The sequence below is a fragment of the Arachis ipaensis genome, chromosome B09 (genome assembly GCF_000816755.2).
Source record: "Arachis ipaensis cultivar K30076 chromosome B09, Araip1.1, whole genome shotgun sequence".
Lineage (NCBI taxonomy): Eukaryota > Viridiplantae > Streptophyta > Magnoliopsida > Fabales > Fabaceae > Arachis > Arachis ipaensis.
The window spans coordinates 86,032,439-86,059,170 of NC_029793.2; the positions used below are offsets into that span (position 1 = coordinate 86,032,439).

Below are 26,732 nucleotides of genomic sequence, written 5' to 3' on the forward strand. Positions count from 1 at the left end.
ACATAATTTTAGGTTTTAGATGTAGTTTTCTAGAGAGAGAGGCTCTCTCCTCTCTCTAGATTTTAGGATTCTTAGGTTTAGCTATTTTCAATTTTAGATTTCTACTCTATTTCAATTTAGTTTCTCTTCTACTCTTATTTGTCTTAGCATTCTAGTCTATTTAATTCCCTTGTTGATTACTTTATGTTGCCAATTTAGTTTATGAATTCTCTTGTTAGATTTGATTTTCTATTTAATGCAATTTGAGGTATTTCATGTTTATTGCTTCTTCCTTTATTTGTTATCATTGATGCTTGCAATTGGTTGTTTAGATTTAATATTCCTTTCTAGTTTTCTATGTTTTTATGTTATGCCTTCCAAGTGTTTGATTAAATGCTTGAAAGGAATTTAGTGTAGATTTCTCTCCTTTTGGCTTTGGTTGAGTAATTGGAGACTCTTGATTTATCAAACACCTTTGTTGATTGATAATTGAAAGTTGCTAGTTGATTTGGATCCCTCTAAAGCTAGTCTTTCCTTAGGAGTTGACTAGGACTTGAGGAATCAAATTAATTCATTCACTTCACTTTCTTTCATAGTTAGAGGTTAACTAAGTGGGAGCAATGGACAATTAATGTCACAATTGATAAGGATAACTAGGATAGGACTTCTAATTCTCATACCTTGCCAAGAGATTTTCTAGTTATTAATTTACTTTCTTGCCATTTTATTTTCTTGTTCTTTATTTCAAAAACCCAAAAAGATACTATCTCATAACCAATAGTAACATACTTTCCTGCAATTCCTTGAGAGACGACCCAAGGTTTAAATACTTCAGTTTAATTTTATTGGGTTTGCTTTAGTGACAAACAAATTTTTGTATGAAAGGATTCTTTGTTGGTTTAGAAACTATACTAGCAACGAGAATTTATTATGAATTGTTTACCATCAAAAATCCGTTCATCAGTTGGAAAAATAAAGATATCCCTACTGAAGGCTTTTCACCATGGAAAATGGTAATGTTCACTTATCTCATCATGGTATTCACCATGGAAGAGGGAAACGGTACTGAGGGACACCAGAATATTGCTACAAGCCAAATCTTGCCTCATGTAGTGAACAAGATCCTGTCTCTCGTGCATATTAAGCTAATCCATGAGAGCACAGGAAGAACGCCCCCAGTAAGGAGTAAGAATTTATTCCTCTATGACTATCTTCCTCCTTGAAAGGAGCTGTCCATCAACTAATGACATTAAAGAAGTGCTTGTTGGGAGGCAACCCAACCATGAGTAAAGTATTTCTATTCTTATTTCTTTTGTTTATTTTCATTTGAGTTTATTTTAGTTTATTTTTAGAGATTTCCCTTGCTTTTTAATGTTTGTGATCATGTGTAGTAGTTAGAATAGATACAGAAAGGTTCAGAGATGAAAATAGAACACCCTAGAGGAAGGACCTTGCTGGTGTTGAACGGCAGGCAAGGGGCCAGAGTTGGCGTTCAACGCCCACTAGGGACAACAATGCTGGCGTTGAACGCCAGCCAAGGGCAGAGGCTGGGCGTTCAACGCCCAAGAAAGCAGAAGATCTGGTGTTGAACGCCAAGAAGGAGTACCTCCTGGGCGCTAAACGCCACAACTAGGAGAAAAGCTGGCATTGAACGCCAGCCATGGTGTAGCAGCTGGGCGTTCAACACCCATATGGAGGGCAGATAATTCAATTGCCCTAGCCTCTCAGGACCAATAGGTTCCCACAGAATCTCCACCTACCCCACCCTCTTCTACTCTATTCTTTCCCATTGTTCATATTTGCTCGAGGACGAGCAAAACTCTTAAGTTTGGTGTTACAAAAGGCTTGCTTTTTGACTTCTACCACTCCTAAGTATAGCACCAAAGACTGGTGAAACCTAAAGGAAGAGGAAGGGAAAGGCACTTGCCTCCACTTCCCTCACCTCATATGTCACTTATGCAATTCAGCTAGAATTGTTATAGAAGGAGACACCTTCATTGAGGAAGACAAGCCCATCACTAAGAAGAGGATGGAGCAAACTAGAGAGCATGCACATGAACCTGTGCAATCGCCTCAACAAAAAATCCCTGAGATACCTCAAGGAATGCAATTTCCTCCTCAAGGCTATTGGGACCAATTGCATAATTCTCTTGGAGAATTAGACACTAATATGGAGCAATTGAGGTTGGAGCATCAAGAGCATTCCACCATCCTTAATGAAATAAGAGAAGATCAAAGGGCTATAAGGGAAGAACAACAGAGGCAAAGGCGTGACATTGAAGAGATCAAGCACTACATTGAATCCTCAAGGAGGAGTAGTAGCCGCCATAACTAAGGTGGGTTCGTTCTCTTAACCCCCTTTCCTTATGTTATTTTCCTATTTTCTGTTATGTTTTATTGTCTGTTCTCTTGTTCTTGTTGCATGATCATCTATGTCTTAAGGCTATAGAGTATTCCATATATCCCTCACCTTGCTTAAAAGAAAATTTTAATTGAAAAAGAATTGAGAGACACATAAATTTTGAGTTACATAATAAGAATAGTCAATTATTTTGATGTGGTGGCATTGCTTTTGTTTTCTGAATGCATGAATAAATAGTGCATATTTGAAGCTGGAGTTTATGAATGTTTGCTCTTGAAAGAATGATGAAAAAGGAGAAGTATTATTAGTAATCTGAAAGATCACAAAAATTGATTCTTGAAGCAAGAAAAAGCAGCAAAAAGAAAAAGAAAAAGCATGTTGTAAAAAACATGGTGAAAAACAAAGAAAGAGAAAAGAAAAAAGAAAAAAAGCAAGTAGCTCTTTAAACCAAAAGGCAAGAGCAAGGATCCAAAGATCCAAAGAGTGTGCTTAAGAACTCTGGATACCTATATCTGGGGATTCTAGAAAAGCTGAATCACAATCCGAAAGGGTTCACCAAGTTAAGTGTCTCTTGCATTTATGTATTCGGTGGTAATATTGGAAAACAAAGTGCTTAGGGTCACAACCAAGACTCTAAAAAACTGTGTTCATGAATAAAAAAGAACTAAACTAGGAGAGTCAATAATATCATCTGGATTCTAAGTTCCTAAGGATGCCAACATTTCTGAGTTTCAATGGATAGTGAGATGCTAAAACTATTCAGAAGCAAAAAGCTACTAAGTCCGGCTCATCTAATTGAAACTGAGCTTCATTGTAAACTCTGAGATTTATTGTATCTTACTCTTCTTTTCATCCTATTTTGTTTTTATTTGCTTGGGGACAAGCAACAGTTTATGTTTGATGTTGTGATGAGCGGATATTTTATACGCTTTTTGGCATCATTTTCATATAGTTTTTAGCATATCTTATTTGAGTTTTATTATGTTTTCATAGGTTTTAGTGAAAAATTCACATTTTTAGATTCTACTTTGAGTTGTGTGTTTTTATGCGATTTCAGGTATTTTCTGGATGAAATTGAGGAGCTGGAGCAAAAGTCTGACTCAAAGAAAGAGAAATGCTGCAGATGCTGTCAGGATCTGACCTCCTTACACTCGAAAGAGCTTTGCTTGAGTTACAGAAGTTCAAATAGAGTATTCTTAACGGCTTTGGAAAGCTAACATATAGGGCTTTCCAACAATGTATAATAGTTCATACTTTTTTTCAGAATTAAAGGCCAAAAACTGGCATTCAATGCCAGACATCTGCCCTATTCTAGCATCCAACGCCCAAGGGAGGAGAGACCAGCGTCCAACGCCCAAGAAGGACCCCCTAGCCAACATTCAACGCCCTAGAGGCCTCCTAGCATGTGGACCTCAATCAAGCTCAGTCCAAATACTCACCAAGTGGACCCCGAAAGTGGATTTTCGTACCAAAAGGCTGTTTTACCCTTCTTATGTAATCCTTAGTCATTAGTCTAGTATTTATTTGAGAACTTTCACACTTTTCAAGGACCTTTTTGGCACTTTACACGTTTATCATTGTATTTTCAATCAGTATGAGTTTCTAAACCTCCTAAGTTGAGAGGAGGAGCTCTGCTGAGTTTTATGGATTAATAAAGTATTATTGTTCTATCTCAATCCGTGTTTGATTCTCTATTCTAAGATGTATCTTCGTTCTTCATCATTATGAATGTGTTGAACCGGCACAAGGTTATCTCATTCTACATGGGTTCAGAGTGATTGTTTCATCGAACAATGATGAAACACTACCTTGATTATACATCTCTTAGATGGCTAATCCACGACTTCGTTGGGGACTTCTCGAGACACCAGTTCAGCCGAGGTATGGGGAGATTATTGTCTTCATTGTAAAGGCTAGAACCAAAGGCACATCATTCTCTGATCCAGAAGATTCAACCTTGTTTGTGGCATTTTGAGTAGGATCACTAAGGAGAATGGACTTCAGGAGCTTCACCCTCAATCGGACTGGATCCGCACTATAACCCTGGGGTTCAGATCTGGAGGAGCAATGGCGACCTCTCAAGAAAGGCGTTGATCACATACAACCTGCCATAGAAGAAATCATTTACATTTGAAGAAGACAGTAAGACCGAAATTATCCAGAAGAACAAAGCTTCTCCAAGCCTTAACCATCTTCATATCATTGCATTCACCATCAACTGAGTAACGCTTTATTTATTTTCTTTTTATGCATTTAAACAATTAAACAACTTTTCTATCTACCTGACTACGATCTACAAGATAACCATAACTTGCTTTAAATCACAATCCTCGTGGGATCGACCCTAACTCCCTCAGGTATTACTTGGACGACCCAGTGCACTTGCTGGTTCAGTTGTGCGAAGTTTAATTCCACGCACCACTCACTACTAGTGATTGTTCTTCGTTTTGTTTTAATTTTTTGTTCAGAAGTTATATTTATTATTAAATGATTGATTGATTATTGATTAGCTTTGCTCGCTGCTATTGTGATGTATTGTACTGTTTTGTGTCTTCTTCATTACTGTGCTGTGTATTTTGTGCTCTATTGTGTTGTGTTTCTGTATTCAATTAATATTTTTCTTTGAGAACTTAGCTTTGGCATGCTTGATAAATTTTGTATTAACTAAATTGGTTAATTTGTTATTTTGGTAAAGGGTATAAAAGATAGTGAGATCACTTGGTGAAATTAAGTGCTGTTAAGATTAGTTATAAGAAATATATATGTGGTATATTAGTTGAGATTAGTTTTGTTGAAAAAGGAGTCTCGGGATGAGTCTTGAATATATATGTGTAGAGTCTTAATACGTGTGTGTGTGTATATGCGTGCATTCATGGGTGGGTGCATGTGTAAATTATTCAGTTTATTAATTTAAAAATCATTTAGTTTTTATGAACTTGAAACTATTACTTGTTCATTATAATCAGTCTTTTGTTTATCCTTATTAATCTTTATTATTTTTTATGCTAACTATTTTGTTAAAATTGTACATGTAACGACCCAATTTTCAGTATGTCTAGATCATACCGAAAACTGAGCGTTACCAACTTGTCTTCCTAATTATTATCTATTATTTATTATATGAGCCTGATTCGCTGTTAAAAACGTGGTTATTTTGTGAGGTACTTTTTTTTAAAACATTTGGATTAATAGACGGAATCATTCATAATCAATCAAGATTAATTTTACCAAACCCTACCTTGATTTGCTGCTCCAAATCCGGTTACTCTTTGAAGTGTTCTTAAAGCACTTTTTCCTCCTAAAATACATTAATAACAACTTTAAAACTCTAAACCATCAACTAAACGAACTTCAGTAGCATCTTAGGAAGGTTATCCTCACCTTAAACGTGCAGGAAATCAAAGATCTTTGGCCCACAAGTCAAGCTAAGCAAGGGATCTAAGGAAGAACATCAAGAAAACACTTGTTTAAGCATGTTTCCTTGAAAATCGAATTGAAGAGGGAAGGAGACATCCATCTCACCTTATTTCCAGCCTTGATATGTTATATGGTTATGTAGAGGACGAAGAGAGGATCATTTTGGTGAAATCGGAGTTTTGATTTGAGTTTTAGTTTAGAAGAAATCAAGCTTTGAAAATTAAGTGTTCATGAAAGTTTCTCTCTTTTCTCTCTTCTCATTTTCGTCCAAAGGGAGTAAATGACCAGCCTTGGAGTGTCTTGGGGGTGTAAGGTGAGTTGTGATTGGTTGGCTTGGAGGTGGGTTAAAATAATATTAAAATATCTCAGGTGTATAAAACTAGATGTATCGGAACACTTGTAAAATCATCTCTAAAAATTATTTTCTGAGCTACTAGCATAAATGACACTAGTAACATATTTATTAAGAGAATAGAATATGTATGATGAGGCCTTAGCATTGCTAAAGTCATCAGAGAGGGCTGGTGCTAAGCTGCACGGTTGCACCAGTAAACTGTGAACCCGGTTAAACTGATTTTTTGTTTTTAACTAAAACAGACCAAGTAACTTTATAATATCATTCAAGAATCATATAATATTAATATAATGGTAATATTATACTATTATCTCTCTTCTCTCATGAATCGAGTCCGGTTCGTCAAACAGGGACTATTTACGAAAAATCGAATCAAAACTCCTAACCGATACGGTTCAAAAACTAGGTTCTACGTGAGTGCATTATTGAGCTTGCCTCAAAAAGGGTTCTACCTTAAAGATGATATAATGACAATGAGGATTGAGATGCTTGATAATACATCAGAGGTGTTCCCTTTACTGATCTTCTAGAGGATTTCGTGCCTTCGGAAAAGATCTCGCGTACTTGGAAAAATGGGGTTGTTGCAGTACATAAATTGTAACTGTCTTAATAATATAATGAGTGTTGTATTATTATAAATTAATGATATCAAAGGTTATTTAATTTTTGAATTTGCACTTTGACAAGATTTTAGATTTTGGTTGATGTAGTATTTTATATTGGGATGATAATTTAAAGTTTATATTAGACTTTAGTCTAAATTAAACTGGTATGAATTTTTATTGGTACCCTTTACTATACCAAACAAATTATTTTAAAATTGAGTTAATTTATCATATCAATATCACAAACACTGGTTTATGAACCAATTGATTAAATAAAATAAAAATATTTGTTCAAATAGTTACCACTTTTGATAACTATTTCTTAAGAGATATTTTTTATCCAAAACTTTCTCCTCTCTCTCTCTCAGTCTCACATATCCTTATCTCATTTTATCATTATCATCATCAAAGTTAAAGTAAGAAAAAGAGAGAACTTTCATTGTTCATCAAACTTCATGTTTGATTCTTGAGAGATTCAAGGCTCAAATCTAATTCTATTATGATTAATTAATCCCTCTCTTCCTCCTCCTCACATCTGTAACACTCTCACTATCAGAATGTCACACTTTCGGCTGTGCCACTCTGATAGCAAAAAGTATTATGATGATTTCATATACTTAGTAATAAAGTAGGAGCCTTTGACACAAAACTGTATCGCTATTTTTTTTAAAAAACCGGAAAAATACTTTATCTTGAAAACAAACAAGCATATTCATATATACAAAACTTATTACATAAGTAGGTTGTAAATATAATATACATATAAAAGATACAATTTCTATCCCTCTTACAATATTATAATAACAAAGACGAGAGAAGAAAAATTTTCTAATTAAAACATCATCTTATAAACAAAATGTAATAAAACTCTTCGTAAGCTCCTTTATCCGATTCCTGAAAAGGTAAAACTTTAGAGGGGTGAGAACCTAACCACAAGGTCTCACTAAGGAGTTTCAAAATTTGTCATAAGAAGATATTTAATAATAAAATTGTTTTCAAGCTCAGTGATTATCGTTGTCTTATGAATCTTTTGAAAATCGACGATTTAACCATCCAAAAATTCAAAACTTTTTAAAAAGAAATCAGTTAATTATTCAAAAATCCAAAACTCAATTTTCTTATAAAAGAATCTTAAAAGTTTTCCAACAGTATGAATGATCAACCTGTTCCAAACATAGATTCATTAAGTTTATGCTGAACCAGCTAGATATTTCATACTTTACTAAATCTGAATCAGAAACCAATCACGGCCTCCAGCCCATCACATAATCAACTACCGCCTTCCCAAAATTTTTATAAGTGGGTTAGGATGTAAGACCCCATATTTTTAGAAAATAAAAATTGAATTATTTATGTTTATATATATGGTTTTATTTTTAGAAAGTTGTCTTTACAGAAAAGTAAATAAATCAAAGTTATGAGACTTTGAGTTTTAAAATTAATTTGGATTTACATAAATTTCAATTACAATTCCCATAGCTACTGGATGTGTCGGGCTCTGGCGATTTAACCAACATGTGAGCTCATGACCAGTAGGACAGGCATGCATCATATTACATTTGTTTGCTTTGTTTGGGTGTGCTTAAGTGTTTTGGTTTGCCTATTTGATGATTTCTGTCTAATTGTTATTTGTTGTACTTGTAGTAATTGTTCTCTGATTGTGTTTGCCTTTGTTGTTTATGCTTGTGATTGATTTTGTTTTGGGATTGAGTTTTGATGGTGATTTGTTTTAAATTGGGCTGGAGACCGAGTTGATTTAATTTGGACCAGAGGCCGAGTTGATTTAAATTGGGCCAGAGGCCAAGTTGATTTAATTTGAGCCGGAGGCCGAGTTGATGTGATTTGGGCTGGAGATCATAATTGGTTGGATCGGTGATGAATCCATATTTGACGATATATTTTGGTTTGATTTGAGTGGATTTCATCATACAAACCTACATTTATTCATCCAAATAGCATACTTTTGTGTTCTCTCCTTGAATTGAGCTTAATTGTGAAAACATGCTATTTTGTGCTTAATTTAACCAATTTTATTCCACTTTCATTCCATTCGATGCCTTGATGCTTTTGATGAGTGATTTCAGGTGTAAGAAGTAGGAATGGCTTGACAAGAGTGGAGGAGAAGCATGTAATAGGGAGAAAACATGAAGAAAACAAAGGAGAAGCACACACTGAAGTGTGCGTGCGCACAACCTACTCTGCGTATGCACAAGAAGCACAACATCAAGTGTGCGCACGCACAAGTGAAAGATCAGCAAGTGTGCGTACGCACAAGTCCCAGCACATGACCTCATTAATGCAAATCGCTGGGGGTGATTTCTGGGCCTCCAGAGCCCAGTTTTGGGACTTTCTAAAGCTGATTGAGTGCTATATCAAAGGGCCATCATTCCATGTGAAAGGGGGGGAGGAGCAATTAGTTATAATTTAGTATCATGTAGGTCATTTTCTAGAGAGAGAAGCTCCCCCTTCTCTCTAGAAATTTGGGTTTTTATCTTAATTTCTTTGTAATTTCTCTTTTTAATTCTTATTTTCATCTAGTTTCTTCTACCTTTCTTTGTTCTATTGTCTTAATTTCCTTAGTTTATTTTGTTAATTTCTCATTTTAGTTACTTTTTATGTCTATGAGCACTCTTGTTATTTTGATTTTCATTTAATGCAATTTATGTTTTATGTTCCTTTATTGCTTAATTAAGTTGTTATTCTTAATTTCCTTGCTTGGTAGTGATAGAATTTATTATTTCTTGTTATTTTATGATGCTTTCTTTTTATGCCTTCCAAGTGTTTGATAAAATACTTGGTTGGATTTTTGCCTAATTTTTCACACTCTTGGTTGAAAATTTGGGTGATTGGGTGAACTTCCGTCCATTCCATATTGTGTGAAGATTGTTAGTTGATTTGGTTTCCACTAACTTTAAGCTTTCCTCTGATAAAGTCGGCTAGGACTTGTGGATTGAGATCAACTATGCCCTTTTGACTAATTCTCGATGTTAGGATTGACTAATTGGGATTAATTCCACACAATTACCATGTTTATGGTCCATAACTAGGATAGGAATCCTTAATTCCCCAATTCTTGCCAAGAGCTCTTTTCACCATTTAATTTCCATTTTCATTGCTTTTACTTGCGTTCCATTTAATTACTTGCCATTTTAATTTCTTGCCTCTTATAATCAAAACCCCCAAATCCCCCACAGCTAATAATTGAACATTTCATTGCAATTACTAGGGAAGATGACCCGGGATTTAAAACTCCCCGTTTATATTTGTTTTGAATTGTGATTGATGAGCAGATATTGTATACGCTTTTTGGCATCATTTTCATATAGTTTTTAGTATATTTTGTTTGATTTTTATTAAGTTTTTATAGGTTTTAGTGCAAAAATCACATCTTTGGATTTTACTATGAGTTTGTGTGTTTTTATGCAATTTTAGGTAATTTTTGGCTAAAATTGAGGAGCTGGAGCAAAAGTTTGATTCAGAGACAGAGAAAGTGTTGCAAATGTTGTCCGGATCTGACCTCCTTGCACTCGGAGGAGCTTTTGGAAGCTATCAAAATTCAAATGGAGTGTTCTCAATGTCTATAGAAAGCTGACTTCCAGAGCTTTCCAAAAATGTGTAATAGTCCATATTTTGCATCAGATAAAAAGGCCTAAAACTGGCGTCCAACGCCAGCCTCATGCCCCCTTCCAGGCATCCAGCGCCCAAGGAGAAGAGACCAGTGTCCAAACGCCCAGAGAGGACCCCCTAGCCAGCGTTCAATGCCCTAGAGGCCTCATAGCACATGGAGCTCATAAAAGCTCAGCCCAAACATTGACCAAGTGGGCCCCGGAAGTGGATTTTAGCACTAAAAAGAGTGTTTTACCCTAGTCATTAGTTTAGTATTTAAGGGATTAGATTTATATCATTCGAACATCATCTACAATTTTACACCATATTTTCATTCACTACTGTATTTTCTATCAGTATGAGTTTCTAAACCTCCTAGGTTGAGGGGAGGATCCCTGCTGAGTACTATGAATTAATAAAAGTATTACTGTTTCTCTTCAATCCGTGTTTGATTCAATTCTAACATGTATATTCGTTCTTTAACATGATGAATGGGATGATCAATGACAATCAGCTCCATTCTTCATACTAAGAGCGTGTGTGATGAGCGGATAATTTATACGCTTTTTGGCATTATTTTTAGGTAGTTTTTAGTATAATTTAGTTAGTTTTTACTATGTTTTTATTAGTTTTTATGTAAAATTCACATTTCTGGACTTTAATATGAGTTTGTGTGTTTTTCTGTGATTTCATGTATTTTCTAGCTGAAATTGAGGGACTTGAGCAAAAATCTGATTCAGAGGCTGAAAAAGGACTGCAGATGCTGTTGGATTCTAACCTCCCTGCACTCGAAGTGGATTTTCTAGAGCTACAGAAACCCAATTGGTGCGCTCTCAATTGCGTCGGAAAGTAGACATCCAGTGCTTTCCAGAAATATATAATAGTCCATACTTTGCTCAAGTTTTGATGACGCAAACTGGCGTTCAAACGCCAACTTCCTGCCCTATTCTGAAGTTAAACGCCAGAAACAGGTTACAAACCAGAGTTAAACGCCACAAACAGGCTGCAACCTGGCGTTTAACTCCAAGAGAAGTCTCTACACGTGTAAAGCTCAGTGCTCACCCCAAGCACACACCAAGTGGGCCCCAGAAGTGGATTTCTGCATCATTTACTCATTTCTGTAAACCCTAGTCACGAGTTTAGTATAAAAACTACTTTTAGTGATTTATTTCACATCTTTGGATCATTTTTGAGACTATCTTTGTATCACTTTTGATCTCTTGATCACGTTTAGGGGGCTGGCCATTCAGCCATGCCTAGACCTTCATCACTTATGTATTTTCAACGGTGGAGTTTCTACGCCCCATAGATTAAGGTGTGGAGCTCTGCTATTCCTCATGAATTAATGCAAAGTACTATTGTTTTTCTATTCAACTCAAGCTTAGTCTTATTCCAAGATATTCACTCGCACTTCAACCTGTTGAATGTGATGATCCGTGACACTCATCATCATTCTCACCTATGAACGCATGCCTGACAACCACTTCCATTCTATCTGCAATAGCTTGAGTGTGTATCCCTTAGCCTCCATTTAGAAAGATCGGAGTCTTCGTGGTATAAGCTAGAATCAATTGGCAGCATTCTTGAGATCCAGAAAGTCTAAACCTTGTCTGTGGTATTCCGAGTAGGATCTGGGATGGGATGACTGTGACGAGCTTCAAACTCGCGAGTGTTGGGCGTAATGACAGACGTAAAAGGATCAATGGATCCTATTCCAACATGATCGAAAACCAACAGATGATTAGCCGTGCGGTGACAGCGCATTTGGACCATTTTCACTGAGAGGACGGACGGTAGCCATTGACAACGGTGATCCCCAACATAAAGCTTGCCATGGAAAGGAGTATGAATGATTGAATGAAGGCAGTAGGAAAGCAGAGATTTAGAAGGAGCAAAGCATCTCCATACGCTTATCTGAAATTCTCACCAATGAATTACATAAGTATTTCTATCTTATTTTGTATTTTATTTATCTTTTGATTATCAAAACCTCATAACCATTTGAATCTTCCTGACTGAGATTTACAAGGATGACCATAGCTTGCTTCAAGCCGACGATCTCCATGGGATCGACCCTTACTCACATAAGGTTTATTACTTGGACGACCTAGTGCACTTGCTGGTTAGTTGTGCGGAGTTGTGAAAAAGAAGTGAGATTACATTCGTGCGTACCAAGTTTTTGGCGCCGTTTTAGAGATCACAATTTCGTGCACCAAGTTTCTGGCGCCGTTGCTGGGGAACAAACAATCCCCGTGCACCAAGTTTTTGCCGCCGTTGTCGGGGATTGTTCATGTTTGGACAACTGACTGTTCATCTTGTTGCTCAGATTAGGTAATTTTATTTTATTTTTTTAAGCTTTATTTTAAAAGAAATTTCAAAAAATAAATTATTCTATGTTCTTCAGAATTTTTAAGATTGAATTATAGAGTTTCATGAGATATGTTGAATCCTGGCTGGCTGTTAAGCCATGTCTAATCTTTTGGACCGAGGTTTCACTTATCCTTAGAAGAGCTATTTTGTCTTTCTCATCAATTTAGCTGTTGTATGTAATGATCTAATAAAGCTTGGCTGGCCATTGGCCATGTCTAGTATTTTGGACCGGAGCTTTCACTCAAAGCTTGGCTGGCTAGTAAGCCATGTCTAATTCCTGGACCGGAGTTTTAGGCTGACATTGCATGATTCATGGAATTCTCATTAAAAATTTTGAAATCCTTATTTTTATTTTCCCAAATAATTTTCAAAAAATACAAAAAAATTTAATAAAATCATAAAACAAAAAAAATAATTTTATGTTTCCTGTTTGAGTCTAATGTCAAATTGTAAGTTTGGTGTCAATTGCATCTTTTTAACTTTTCTTAAAATTTTCGAAGAACACCTGCATGGAACTGTTCTTCATGATTTTCAAGTTGTTATTGATGATCTTCTTTGTTTGATCTTTGCATTTTCATGTTTTGTGTCTTTTCTTATTTTTCATATGCATCTTCAATTTGTTAGTGTCTAAAGTTTGAAAATTTCTAAGTTTGGTGTCTTACATGTTTTTCTTTTCTTAAAAATTTTCAAAAATAAGTTCTTGGTGTTCATCTTGATATTCAAAGTGTTCTTGGTGTTCATTTTGACATTCAAAGTATTCTTGCATGCATTAGTTGTTTTGATTTATAATTTCTATGTTTTGTTTCAATTTGGTGTTTTTCTCTCTCTTTACTAAAAATCCAAAAATCAAAATTATATTTTTCCTTGTTTTACTCATCAATTTCAATTTCAAAATTTTATCTTTTCAAATCTTTTTCAAAAATAATATCTTTTTCATTTATTTTTACATATTTTTCGAAATTTTTTTTATTTATTATTGATTTTCAAAATCTTTTTCTTATTTTTACTTCATATTTTCGAAAATCTCACTAACATTTAATGTTTTAATTCAAAAAAATTTCAAGTTGTTACTTGCCTATTAAGAAAAGTTTCAATCTTTAAATTTCAAAATCATATCTTTTAGTTTCTTGTTAGTCAAGTAATCAACTTTAATTTCAAAAATCAAATCTTTTTAAATTTCTTTTTCAAATCTTTTTCAAAAAAATTTTCAATCATATCTTTTTCAAAACTTAACTTCAAAATCTTACCTAACCTCTTATCTTTTCTAACTTCCTATCTTTTCAAATTTGATTTTCAAATATTTTTCAATTAACTACTTGACTTTTTGGTTTGATTTTAAAGTTTTCTATTTCAATCATATATTTTTCAAAACCACCTAACTAATTTTCTCTCTCTAATTTTCGAAAACTCCTCCCCACTTTTTCAAAATTTTTTAATTAACTAATTGTTTCAAATTTTAATTTTAATTTTATTTCTCTTTTTAATTTTTGAATTCTAACTAATAATTAAAATAAAAACAAAAATATTTTTCCTTTTATTTTAATTTAAATTTAAATTCTTCTCTCTCTCATCTCTTTCTATTTATTTATTTAATTACTAACACTTCTCTTCTACTCATAATTCAAACCCCCTCTTCCTCTCTGTGTTTGAATTTTTCTCTTCTCATTCTTCTATTCTTTTCTTCTTCTACTCACATAAAGGAATCTCTATACTGTGACATAGAAGATTCCTCTTCTTTTCTGTTCTCTTCTTTTTCATATGAGTAGGAAAAGGGACAAAGACATTCTTATTGAAGCTGATCCCGAACCTGAAAGGACTCTTAAGAAGAAACTAAGAGACGCTAAAGCACAACCCTCTGGAGAGGACCTGACAGAAATTTTTGAAAAAGAAGGATATATGGCCGAACCAAATAACAATAATGCCAACAATACAAGAAAGATGCTTTGTGACTTCATTGCACCTTCTTCTGACTTCTGTGGAAGAAGCATCTCAATTCCTGCCATTGGAGCAAACAACTTTGAGCTTAAGCCTCAATTAGTTTCTCTGATGCAACAGAATTGCAAGTTTCATGGACTTCCATTGGAAGATCCTCATCAGTTCTTAGCTAAATTCTTGCAAATCTGTGACACTGTCAAGACCAATAGAGTTGATCCTGAGGTCTACAGGCTTATGCTTTTCCCTTTTACTGTAAGAGACAGAGTTAGAACATGGTTGGATTCACAACCTAAGAAAAGCCTGAACTCTTGGGAAAAGCTGGTAAGTGCTTTCCTGGCCAAATTCTTTCCACCTCAAAAGATAAGCAAGCTTAGAGTGGAAATCCAAACCTTCAAACAGAAGGAAGGTAAGTCCCTCTATGAAGCTTGGGAAAGATATAAGCAATTGATCAAAAGGTGTCTTACTGACATGCTTCCAGAATGGAGCATCATATGTATATTCTATGACGGTCTGTCTGAGTTGTCAAAAATGTCATTGGACCATTCTGCAGGAGGATCTCTTCATCTGAAAACTCCTGCAGAAGCTCAGGAACTCATTGAAATGGTTGCAAATAACTAGTTCATGTACACCTCTCAGAAGAGTCCTGTGAACAATGGGATGCCTCAGAAGAAAGGAGTTCTTGAATTGATACTCTGAATGCCATATTGGCTCAGAACAAAATATTGACTCAGCAAGTCAATATGATTTCTCAGAGTCTGAATGGATTGCAAGCTGCATCTATCAGTACTAAAGAAGTATCTTCTGAAGAAGAAGCTTATGATCCTGAGAACCCTGCAATGGCAGAGGTGAATTACATGGGAGAACCCTATGGAAACACCTATAATCCTTCATGGAGAAATCACCCAAATTTCTCATGGAAGGACCAACAGAAGCCTCAACAAGGCTTCAATAATAATGGTGGAAGAAATAGGTTTAGCAATAGCAAGCCTTTTCCATCATCTTCTCAACAACAGACAGAGAATTCTGACCAGAGCCATTCTGGCCTGGCAACCATAGTCTCTGATCTATCTAAGACCACACTAAGTTTCATGAATGAAACAAGTTCCTCCATTAGAAATTTGGAGGCACAGGTGGGTCAGCTGAGTAAGAAGATTACTAAAACTCCTCCCAGTACTCTCCCAAGCAATACAAAAGAAAATCCCAAGAGAGAGTGCAAGGCCATAACAATGACCAACATGGCCGAACCTGGAGAGAGTGAGGAGGACGTGAGTCCCAGTGAGAAAAGCCTTATGGGACATCCTCTGGACAGAAAGGAGTTTCCCTTTGAGGAACCAAAGGAATCTGAGGCTCATACAGAGACCATAGAGATTCCATTGAACTTCCTTCTGCCATTCATGAGCTCTGATGAATATTCTTCCTCTGAAGAGGATGAAGACATCATTGAAGAGCAAGTTGCTAAATATCTAGGAGCAATCATGAAGTTGAATGCCAAGTTATTTGGTAATGAGACTTGGGAGGATGAACCTCCTTGTTCACCAATGAACTAAATGCATTAATGAGATAGACATTACCTCAGAAGAAACTGGATCCCGAAAAATTCTTCATACCTTGTACCATAGGTACCATGACCTTTGAGAAGGCTTTGTGTGACCTGGGGTTAGGGATAAACCTCATGCCACTCTCTGTAATGAAGAAACTGGGAATCTTTGAGGTACAAGCTGTAAGAATCTCACTAGAGATGGCAGACAAATCAATGAAACAGGCTTATGGACTAGTAGAGGAGGTGCTAGTAAAGGTTGAAGGCCTTTACATCCCTGCTGATTTTATAATCCTAGACACTGAAAATGATGAGGATGAATCCATTATCCTTGTCAGACCCTTCCTAGCCACAGCAAAAGCTGTGATTGATGTTGACAGAGGAGAGTTGGTCCTTCAGTTAAATGAGGACTACCTTGTATTTAAGACTCAAGGTTCTCCTTATGTAACCATGGAGAGGAAGCATGAAAAGCTTCTCTCAATACAGAGTCAAACAAAACCCCCACATTCAAACTCTAAGTTTGGTGTTGGGAGGCCACAACCAAACTCTAAGTTTGGTGTTGAGAGGCCCCAACCCTGCTCTGATTATCTGTGAGGCTCCATGAGAGCTCACTGTCAAGCTATTGACATTAAAGAAGCGCTTATTGGGAGGCAACCCAATGTTATTTAATTATATCTATTTATTTTCCATTGTTATTTTATGTTTTCTGTAGGTTGATGATCATGTGAAGCCACAAAAACAACCGAAAAATCAAAAACAGAATGAAAAATAGCATTAAAAATAGCACACCCTGGAGGATAAGCTTACTGGCATTTAAACGCCAGTAAGAAGCATTAGACTGGCATTTAACGCCAGAAAGAAGCATCAAGCTGGCGTTAAATGCCAGAAACAGGCTATAATTTGGTGTTTAATGCCAGAAACAAGCAGCAGTCTGGCGTTAAACCCCAGGATTGCACTCTAAGGGCGTTTACACGCCTAAATGGAGCAGGGATGATAAGTCCTTGACACCTCAGGATCTGTGGACCCCACAAGATCCCCACCTATCCCACCTTTTATTCTCTCTTCTTCACACCTTTTCATTACACTCTTCCCCAAATACCCTTCACCAATCACCTCATTCACTCTTCCCCAAAACCCCATCTACCTTCAAATTCAAAACCCTATTTCCCCCCCCAAACCCAACCCTAATACACGAAACCTAACCCTCCCCCCACCCCTATATAAACCCCTCACCACTCTTTCATTTTCACATATCACAAACACCTTATACCCCCTTGGCCGAATTCACCCTCTCCCTCCATCTCCTCCATTTTCTTCTTCTTCTCCTTCATTCTTTCTTCTTTGCTTGAGGACGAGCAAACCTTTTAAGTTTGGTGTGGTAAAATCATTGCTTTTTTATTTTTCCATAACCATTTATGGAACCTAAGGACGGAAAAACCTCTAGAAAGAGAAAAGGGAAGGCAAAAGCTTCCACCTCTGAGTCATGGGAGATGGAAATATTCATCCCAAAGGTCTATCAAGACCACTTCTATGAAGTTGTGGCCAAGAAGAAGGTGATCCCTGAGGTCCCTTTCAAGCTCAAAAGGAAGAGAGCCCACTCATGGACCTTAACAAGAGCATGAGGAAGCTCCTCATCATAAAATCCCTGAGATGCCTCAAGGGATGCACTTCCCTCCGCAAAACTATTGGGAGCAAATCAGCACCTCCTTAGGAGAATTAAGCTCCAACATGGGACAATTAAGGGTGGAGCACCAAGAGCATTCCATCCTCCTCCATGAAATTAGAGAAGATCAAAGAGCTATGAGGGAGGAGCAACAAAGGCAAGGAAGAGACAAAGAGGAGCTCAAGAGCACCATTGGTTCTTCAAGAGGAAGGAGACGCCACCCTCATTCTCTATGCTTTATGTTTATTTATGTTTGTGTCTTTATTACATGATCATTAGTGTTTAAGTGTCTATGCCTTAAAGCTATGAATGTCCTATGAATCCATCGCCTTTCTTGAATGAAAAATGTTTTATCCACAAAATAACAAGAAGTACATGATTTCGAATTAATCCTTGAAATTAGTTTAATTATTTTGATGTGGTGACAATACTTTTTGTTTTCTAAATGAATGCTTGAACAGTGCATATGTCTTTTGAATTTGTTGTTTATGAATGTTAAAATAGTTGGCTCTTGAAAGAATAATGAAAAAGGAGAAATGTTATTGATAATCTGAAAAATCATAAAATTGATTCTTGAAGCAAGAAAAAGCAGTGAAAAACAAGGCTTGTGAAAAAAAAAGAGAAAGAAAGAAAAAGAAAAAGCAAGCAGAAAAAACCAAGAGCTCTTTAAACCAAAAGGCAAGAACAAAAAGCCAGTAATCCTTTAAACTAAAAGGCAAGGGAAAAATAAAAAGGATCCAAGGCTTTGAGCATTAATAGATAGGAGGGCCCACAGGAATAAAATCCTGGCCTAAGTAGCTAAACCAAGCGGTCCCTAACCATGTGCTTGTGGCGTGAAGGTGTCAAGTGAAAAGCTTGAGACTGAGCAGTTAAAGTCATGATCCAAAGCAAAAAGAGTGTGCTTAAGAACTCTGGACACCTCTAATTAGGGACTCTAGCAAAGCTGAGTCACAATCTGAAAAGGTTCACCTAGTTATGTGTCTGTGGCATTTATGTATCCGGTGTTAATACTGGAAAATAAAGTGCTTAGGGCCACGACCAAGACTCATAAAGTAGCTGTGTTCAAGAATCAACATACTGAACTAGGAGAATCAATAACACTATCTAAATTCTGAGTTCCTATAGATGCTAATCATTCTGAACTTCAAAGGATAAAGTGAGATGCCAAAACTGTTCAGAGGCAAAAAGCTACTAGTCCCGCTCATCTAATTGGAGCTAAGTTTCATTGATATTTTGGAATTTATAGTATACTCTCTTCTTTTTATCCTATTTGATTTTCAGTTGCTTGGGGACAAGCAACAATTTAAGTTTGGTGTTGTGATGAGCGGATAATTTATACGCTTTTTGGCATTATTTTTAGGTAGTTTTTAGTATAATTTAGTTAGTTTTTACTATGTTTTTATTAGTTTTTATGCAAAATTCACATTTCTTGACTTTACTATGAGTTTGTGTATTTTTCTGTGATTTCAGGTATTTTTTGGCTGAAATTGAGGGACCTGAGCAAAAATATAATTCTGAGGCTGAAAAAGGACTGCAGATGCTGTTGGATTCAGACCTCCCTGCACTTGAAGTGGATTTTCTGGAGCTACAAAATCCCAATTGGTGCGCTCTCAATTGCGTTGGAACGTAGGCATCCAGGGCTTTCCAGCAATATATAATAGTCCATACTTTGCCCAATTTTTGATGATGCAAACTGGCATTCAAACGCCAACTTCCTGCTCTATTCTGAAGTTAAACGCCAGAAACAGGTTACAAACCAGAGTGAAACACCACAAATAGGCTGCAACCTGGAGTTTAACTCCAAGAGAAGTCTCTACACATGTAAAGCTTAATGCTCAGCCCAAGCACACACCAAGTGGGCCCCGGAAGTGAATTTCTGCATCATTTACTCATTTCTGTAAACCCTAGTTACTAGTTTAGTATAAAAACTAACTTTAGTGATTTATATCACATCTTTTTATCATTTTTGAGACTATCTTTGTATCACTTTTGATCTCTTGATCACGTTTAGGGGGCTGGCCATTCGGCCATGCCTAGACCTTCATCACTTATGTATTTTCAACGGTGGAGTTTCTACACCCCATAGTTTAAGGTGTGGAGCTCTGCTGTTCCTCATGAATTAATGCAAAGTACTATTGTTTTTCTATTCAACTCAAGCTTAGCCTTATTCTAACATATTCACTCGCACTTCAACTTGTTGAATGTGATGATCCGTGACACTCATCATCATTCTCACCTATGAACGCGTGCCTAACAACCACTTCCATTTTATCTGCAATAGCTTGAGTGTGTATCTCTTAGCCTCCATTTTGAAAGATCAGAGTCTTCGTGGTATAAGCTAGAATCAATTGGTAGCATTCTTGAGATCTGGAAAGTCTAAACCTTGTCTGTGGTATTCCGAGTAGGATCTGGGATGGGATGACTATGATGAGCTTCAAAATCGCGAGTGTTGGGCGTAGTGACAGACACAAAAGGATCAATAGATCCTATTCCAACATGATCGAGAACCAACAGATGATTAGCCATGCGTTGACAGCGCACTTGGACCATTTTCACTGAGAGGACGGACGGTAGCCATTGACAACGGTAATCCCTCAACATAAAGCTTGCCATGGAAAGGAGTATGAATGATTGAATGAAGGCAGTAGGAAAGCAGAGATTCAGAAGGAGCAAAGCATCTCCATACGCTTATATGAAATTCTCACCAATGAATTACATAAGTATTTCTATCTTATTTTGTATTTTATTTATCTTTTGATTAACAAAACCTCATAACCATTTGAATATGCCTGACTGAGATTTACAAGGATGACCATAGCTTGCTTCAAGCCGACAATCTCCGTGGGATCGAACCTTACTCACGTAAGGTTTATTACTTGGACGACCCAGTGCACTTGCTGGTTAGTTGTGTAGAGTTGTGAAAAAGAAGTGAGATTACATTCGTGCGTACCAAGTTTTTGGCGCCATTTTAGAGATCACAATTTCGTGCACTAGTGTGCCTGACAACCACGGGTAGCACGAATCTCCACACCTTCGTACTGTTATACCAGCAAGTGCACTGAGTCGTCCAAGTAATACCTGAGCGAGTCAGGGTTGATCCCATGAGGATTGTGGTTTGAAGCAAGCTATGGTTATCTTGCAGGTCTTAGTCAGGCGAATCAAGAGTTATTGGATTACGGAGTTTAGGATTAATAAAATCAGTAATAGGAATAGGGTTAAGGATTGGAGTTGCTTTGTCTTTTTGAATTAACTCCGGTATTGCTGTCTTCGTTGCTTGTGAGTGATCTATTCCATTGCAGGCTGTATGTGATTGGTGCCTTTATTGAGAGGTCGTTAATACTCCTCCGGATCTAAACCCCAGGGTTAATGTGGATCCATCTCTGCTTAAGGGTGAAGCGCGTACGGTCCATTCTCCTTAATGATCCTACTCAAAATCCCATAGACAAGGTCGGATCTTCCGGATCAGAGAATGTTGCATCTTTGGGTTCTAGCCTCTACCACAGAGACCCTAATCTCCCCATAAATCGGCTGAACCGGTGTCTCGAAGAACGAAGTCGTGGATTAGCCGTCTGAGAGATGTATGATTCAAGCTGGTAAAGCGTGCTTTCCACTGAAGTATTCACACGAACCCAAGTAGACGCGGGTGTTTGTCAGGCACGTTTGACTTAATGTGATGAACAGAGCTTATTCTCACTGATCATCCTATCCACCACGTTGAAGTACGAATATACATCTTAGAAGTAATCAAACACGGATCGAAGAAGAAATAGTAATACTTTAATTAATTCATAGGACTTAGCAGGGCTCCTCCCCTCAACCTAGGAGGTTTAGAAACTCATACTGATGTAAAATACAATGGTAAAAACATGTATGGTGTGTGTCCTCCCTTAGAGGTCTGCCCAAAGATATGAATAACATAAATCTAATCCCTTAAATACTAAATAAATGACTAGTAAGGGTAAAACAGTCTATTTAGTGCTAAAATTCACTTCTGGGGCCCACTTGGTGAGTGTTTGGGCTGAGATTTGATGAGATCCATGTGCTATAAGGTTCATAGGGCATTGAACGCTTGCTAGGGGGTCCTCTCTGGGCGTTTGGACGCTAAACTCTGCTCTGTGGGCGTTGGACGCCTGGAAAGGGACAGGAAGCTGACGTTGGACGCCAGTTTTGGGCCTTTTAATCCGAAGCAAATAATGGACTATACATTGCTGGAAAGCTCTGAAATTCAGCTTTCCATAGCCGTTAATAACTATCCATTTGGATTTCTGCAGCTCCAGAAAAGCTCTTCCTAGTGCAAGGAGGTCAGATCCGACAGCATCTACAGTGCTTTCTCTATCTCTAAATCAGAATTTTGCTCCAGCCTCCAGCTCCTCAATTTCAGCCAGAAAATACCTGAAATTTCACAAAAACACAAAAACTCATAGTAGAATCCAAAAATGTGAATTTAAAACTAAAACCTATAAAAGCTTAATAAAAACTAAACAAAACATAGTAAAAACTATATGAAAATGATGCCAAAAAGCGTATAAAATATCTGCTCATCACAACACCAAACTTAAACTATTGCTTGTCTCCAAGCAACTAAAAACACAGTAGGATAAAAAGAAAATTAAGATACAATAAATTTCTAAGTTTCCAATGAAGCTTAATTACAATTAGATGAGTGGGACTTAGTAGCTTTTTGCTTCTGAATAGATTTGGCATCTCACTATCCAGTGAAATTCAGAATAGTTGGCATCTTTAGGAACTTAGAATCCAGATGATATTGACTCTCCTAGTTAAGCTATTTTTTATTCTTGAACACAGCTTTCAGAGTCTTGGCTGTGACCCTAAGCACTTTGTTTTCCAGTATTACCACCGGATACAATTATGCCACTGGCACTTTAACCCGGTGAACTTTTTCAGGTTGTGACTCAACTTTGCTAGAGTCCCCAAATAGAGGTGTCCAGAGTTCTTAAGTACACTCTTTTTGTTTTGGACCACGACTTTAACTGCTCAGGCTCAAGCTTTTCACTTGACACCTTCACGCCACAAGCACATGGTTAGGGACAGCTTGGTTGAGCCGCTTAGGCCAGGATTCTATTCCTTTGGGCCCTCCTATCGATTAATGCTCAAAGTCTTGGATCCTTTTATCCTTGTCTTTTGGTTTAAAGGGTTATTGGCTTTTTACTCTTGCCTTTTGGTTTAAAGAGCTATTTGCTTTTTCTGCTTGCTTTCTCTTTATTATTTTTTTTCTATTTAATTTTTTTCGCCACTTTTTTTTCGCATGCAAGCTTTTTCTTTTTCTTTTTGCTGCTTTTTCTTGCTTCAAGAATCAATTTTGTTGATTTTTCAGATTACCAATAATATTTTTCCCTTTTCCTTCTTCTTTCAAGAGCCAACATTCTAAAATTTCAACTTCAAATATGTACTGCTTAATCATACATTCAGAAAACAAAAGCAATGCCACCGTATCATCATAATTAAACTATTCTTATTATGAACTTGAAATTCACGTAACTCTCAATTTTTTTCAATTAAAATTTTCTTTTAAGCAAGGTGAGAGACATATGGAATATTTTACAACTTTAAGACATCAATGCAAATGATCATGCAACTAGAACATGAAAACAAACAGAACATAACAGAAAATAGAAAAATAAAATAGGAAAGGAGGTAAAAGAGAACGAGTCCATCTTTAATGGTGGCGGCTAGTACTCCTCCTTGAGGATCTAATGTGATGCTTGATCTCTTCCATGTCATTCCTTTGCCTTTGTTGTTCTTCCCTCATAGCCCTTTTGTCTTCCCTTATGGCAGTTTGATCTTCTCTTATTTCATTGAGGTTGGTGGAGTGCTCTTGATGCTCCACCCTCAATTGCTCCATGTTAGTACTCAGTTCTCCAAGAGAAGTCTGCCATTGATCCCAATAGCTTTGAGGAGGAAAATACATTCCTTGAGACATCTCAAGGATCTCATACTAAGGCGACTGCACAGGCTCTCATGCATGCTCTCTAGTTTGCTCCATCCTCCTCTTAGTGATGGGTTTATCCTCCCCGATGGAGATATCTCCATTTATGACAATTCCAGCTGAATTGCATAGATGACTGATGAGGTGTGGGAATGCCAACCTTGCATTGGTGGAAGGCTTCTCAGCTATCTTATATAATTCTTGAGGAATCACCTCATGTACTTCTACCTCACTTCTAATCATGATGCAATGAATCATGATGGCTCTGTCAACAGTCACTTCTGACCGATTGCTAGTGGGGATGATGGAACGTTGGATAAATTCCAACCATCCTCTAGCTATGGGCTTTAGGTCAAGCCTTCTTAATTGAATAGGCTTGCCTTGGGAATCCCTTTTCCACTGTGCTCCTTCCACACAGATATCTGAGAGCACTTGATCCAATCTCTGATTAAAGTTGACTCTCCTATTGTAAGGATGTGGATCTCTTTGCATTAGAGGTAAGTTCAACGCCAACCTCACACTTTTTGGGTTGAAATCTAAGATTCTTCCTCGGACCATAGTGATCCAATTCCTTGGATTTTGGTTCACATGAGTGTCATGGTTTTTAGTAACCTATGCATTAGCATAGAAATCTTGCACCATTAGAATTCCAACATCCTGAATGGGATTTGTTAGGACTTCTCAACCTCTTTTTCGGATCTCTCTTCTGATTTTCGGATACTCATTCTACTTGAGCATAAAAGGGACCTCATACATCACTTTCTTCTCTGCCACTACTTCATAGAAGTGGTCTTGGTAGGCTTTGGTGATGAATCTCTCTATCTCCCAAGATTCAGAGGGAGTGGCTACTGTATTTCCTTTTCTCTTTCTAGAGGAGTCTCCAACCTTGGGTGCCATGAATGATAACGGAAAGAAAAAAGCTATGGTTTTCCCGCACCAAACTTAAAAATTTGCTCATCCTCGAGCAAAAATAAGAAAAAGAGAAAAATGGAGTAGATGGAGAAGAAAAAGAGGAAGATAAAGGGAGAGAGAGGGCTTGGCCTTGTGAGTCTTATGAGTGTATGTGAGGTGTGTGTATGAATGGTTATGAAGAGGGGAATTTATAGGAGTGGGATGGGTAGGGTTCGGTCATGGGTTGGGTTTTGGGTGAAAAATTTGATTTTGAAGTTGGTGGGGGTTGGTGGAAGTTATGATGGTTGTGGGGAAGTGAAATGGATGTTATTGGGCTAGGGTTTATAGGGAAGTGTGTATGGGGAAATGTGAAAGTAAGTAGGGTTAGGTGAAGATGCTGTGGGACCCAGAGGTCCTAAGAGGTTAGGGAATCCAGATTCCCTACTTCTCTGCATTGGCGTTTGAACGCTCAGGGGCTACTCCCTGGCTAGCATTCAACTTTAACACTCCCTCTAGGGTGTTCTATTTTTACTGTTGTGAAATTCTTTCTTTGTTCTGAATGCTGTATATGATCATGACTCTAAAAGAAAAACAAAACAAAAGGAAATAAATAATTAATTAAGGTTGGGTTGCCTCCCAACAAGCGCCTCTTTAACGTTACTAGCTTGATGTTTAGCTCCTTACAGAGGTGAGTATGAGCTAAGATTTTTGCCCCTTATAGTGAACTTTCTTCCTGTCCTCTCATGAATGAGCTCCACATGCTCTAGAGACAGGATACGACTCACTGTATGTAGTAAGACTGGCTTCTTAGTGAAGACAACTCTCATGCCAGGTGAGAGGCCTTCAGTTGGAACTTTCTTGTCCCTCCAGCCTTTAGGTACTTTCTTATTAGTACCTTTGTGCTTTGAGCTTGTTGATGGGTACCCAACACCAAACTTAGAATTGATGTTTGGGAGCTCTGTAGAGCTCTGCACAGAAAGAAAGGGTTGGAACATTAGGTGTTGCACAGTTATCTCTCTTTTAGAGGGAGAATTGGGTTGAGGCATCTTGAACTAGATCCTCCCCTAGTTATAGAGTCAGTTCTCCCTTAGCTACATCAATGATAGCATTGGCAGTGGCTAGGAACAGTCTTCCAAGGACGACAGAATCATCCTCATCCTCTCCAATGTCCAAGACAATGAAGTTTGCAGGGATGTAGTGGTTTTTAACCTTTACCAGGACATCCTCTACTAAGCCATAGGGCTTCTTCATTGTTTTGTCTATCATCTCTAATGAGATGTGTGCAGCTTGTGCCTCAAGGATTTCCAGCTTCTCCATTATAGAGAGTGGCATAAGGTTTATGCATGACCCTAGGGCACACAGAGCCTTTTCAAAGGTCATAGTGCCTATGTTGCAAGGAATCAGAAAGTGTCCAGGATCTGGAAGCTTTTGAGGTAGTCTTTGCTGAACTAAAGCATGGAGTTCTTTGGTAAGCAGTGGAGGTTCTTCCTCCAATGGCCTTGTACCAAATAACTTGGCATTCAGCTTAATAAGAGCTCCTAGGTACCGAGCAACTTGCTCTTCCCTAGTGTCTTCATCCTCATCAGAGGATAAATAGTCACCAGAACTCATGCACTGCAGAAGTGCATTCAAGGGAACCTCTATGGTTTTTATGGTTTCCTTTAGTTCTGAGAAAGAGGGTTCTTGAGTGGGATTTAGGCACTCAAAGGGTGTGCTTTGACTGGCGTTCTACACCAGCTGTGATAGCTCTTTAGGCATTGAACGCCCTTGCTATCCACCCTCACTTGCGTTAAATGCCAGTCCCTCTATACTTTTGGGCGTTGAACACCCAGTAGGGATATCCTTGCTAGCGTTCAACGCCAGCTTCCCTGGGTGTATGGGCGTCGAACGCCCAGTGAGGGGTTCCTCATTGGCGTTCAGCGCCAGAAAGCCTACCTGGTTGGGCGTACACCCAGTCAGTGCTCCCTGGCTGGCGTTCAATACCAGCTCTGCTGCCAGGATGGGCGTTGAACGCCCAGTGAGGGGTTGCTCACTGGCGTTCAGCGCCAGGCTTGCTGCCAGATTA

The 26,732-nt window shown here is 37.5% G+C and overlaps 1 protein-coding gene across 1 annotated transcript in view; it reads right to left on the minus strand.

The window, feature by feature from the left end:
* Positions 1 to 25,984, minus strand: part of LOC110266878 (ATP synthase subunit a, chloroplastic-like) — a 27,666-nt gene extending 1,682 nt beyond the window's left edge. Inside the window, exon 1 of the mRNA XM_021111922.1 lies at positions 25,883 to 25,984. Coding sequence (XP_020967581.1) covers positions 25,883 to 25,984 — 102 coding nt within the window. The remainder of the gene's footprint in view (positions 1 to 25,882) is intronic.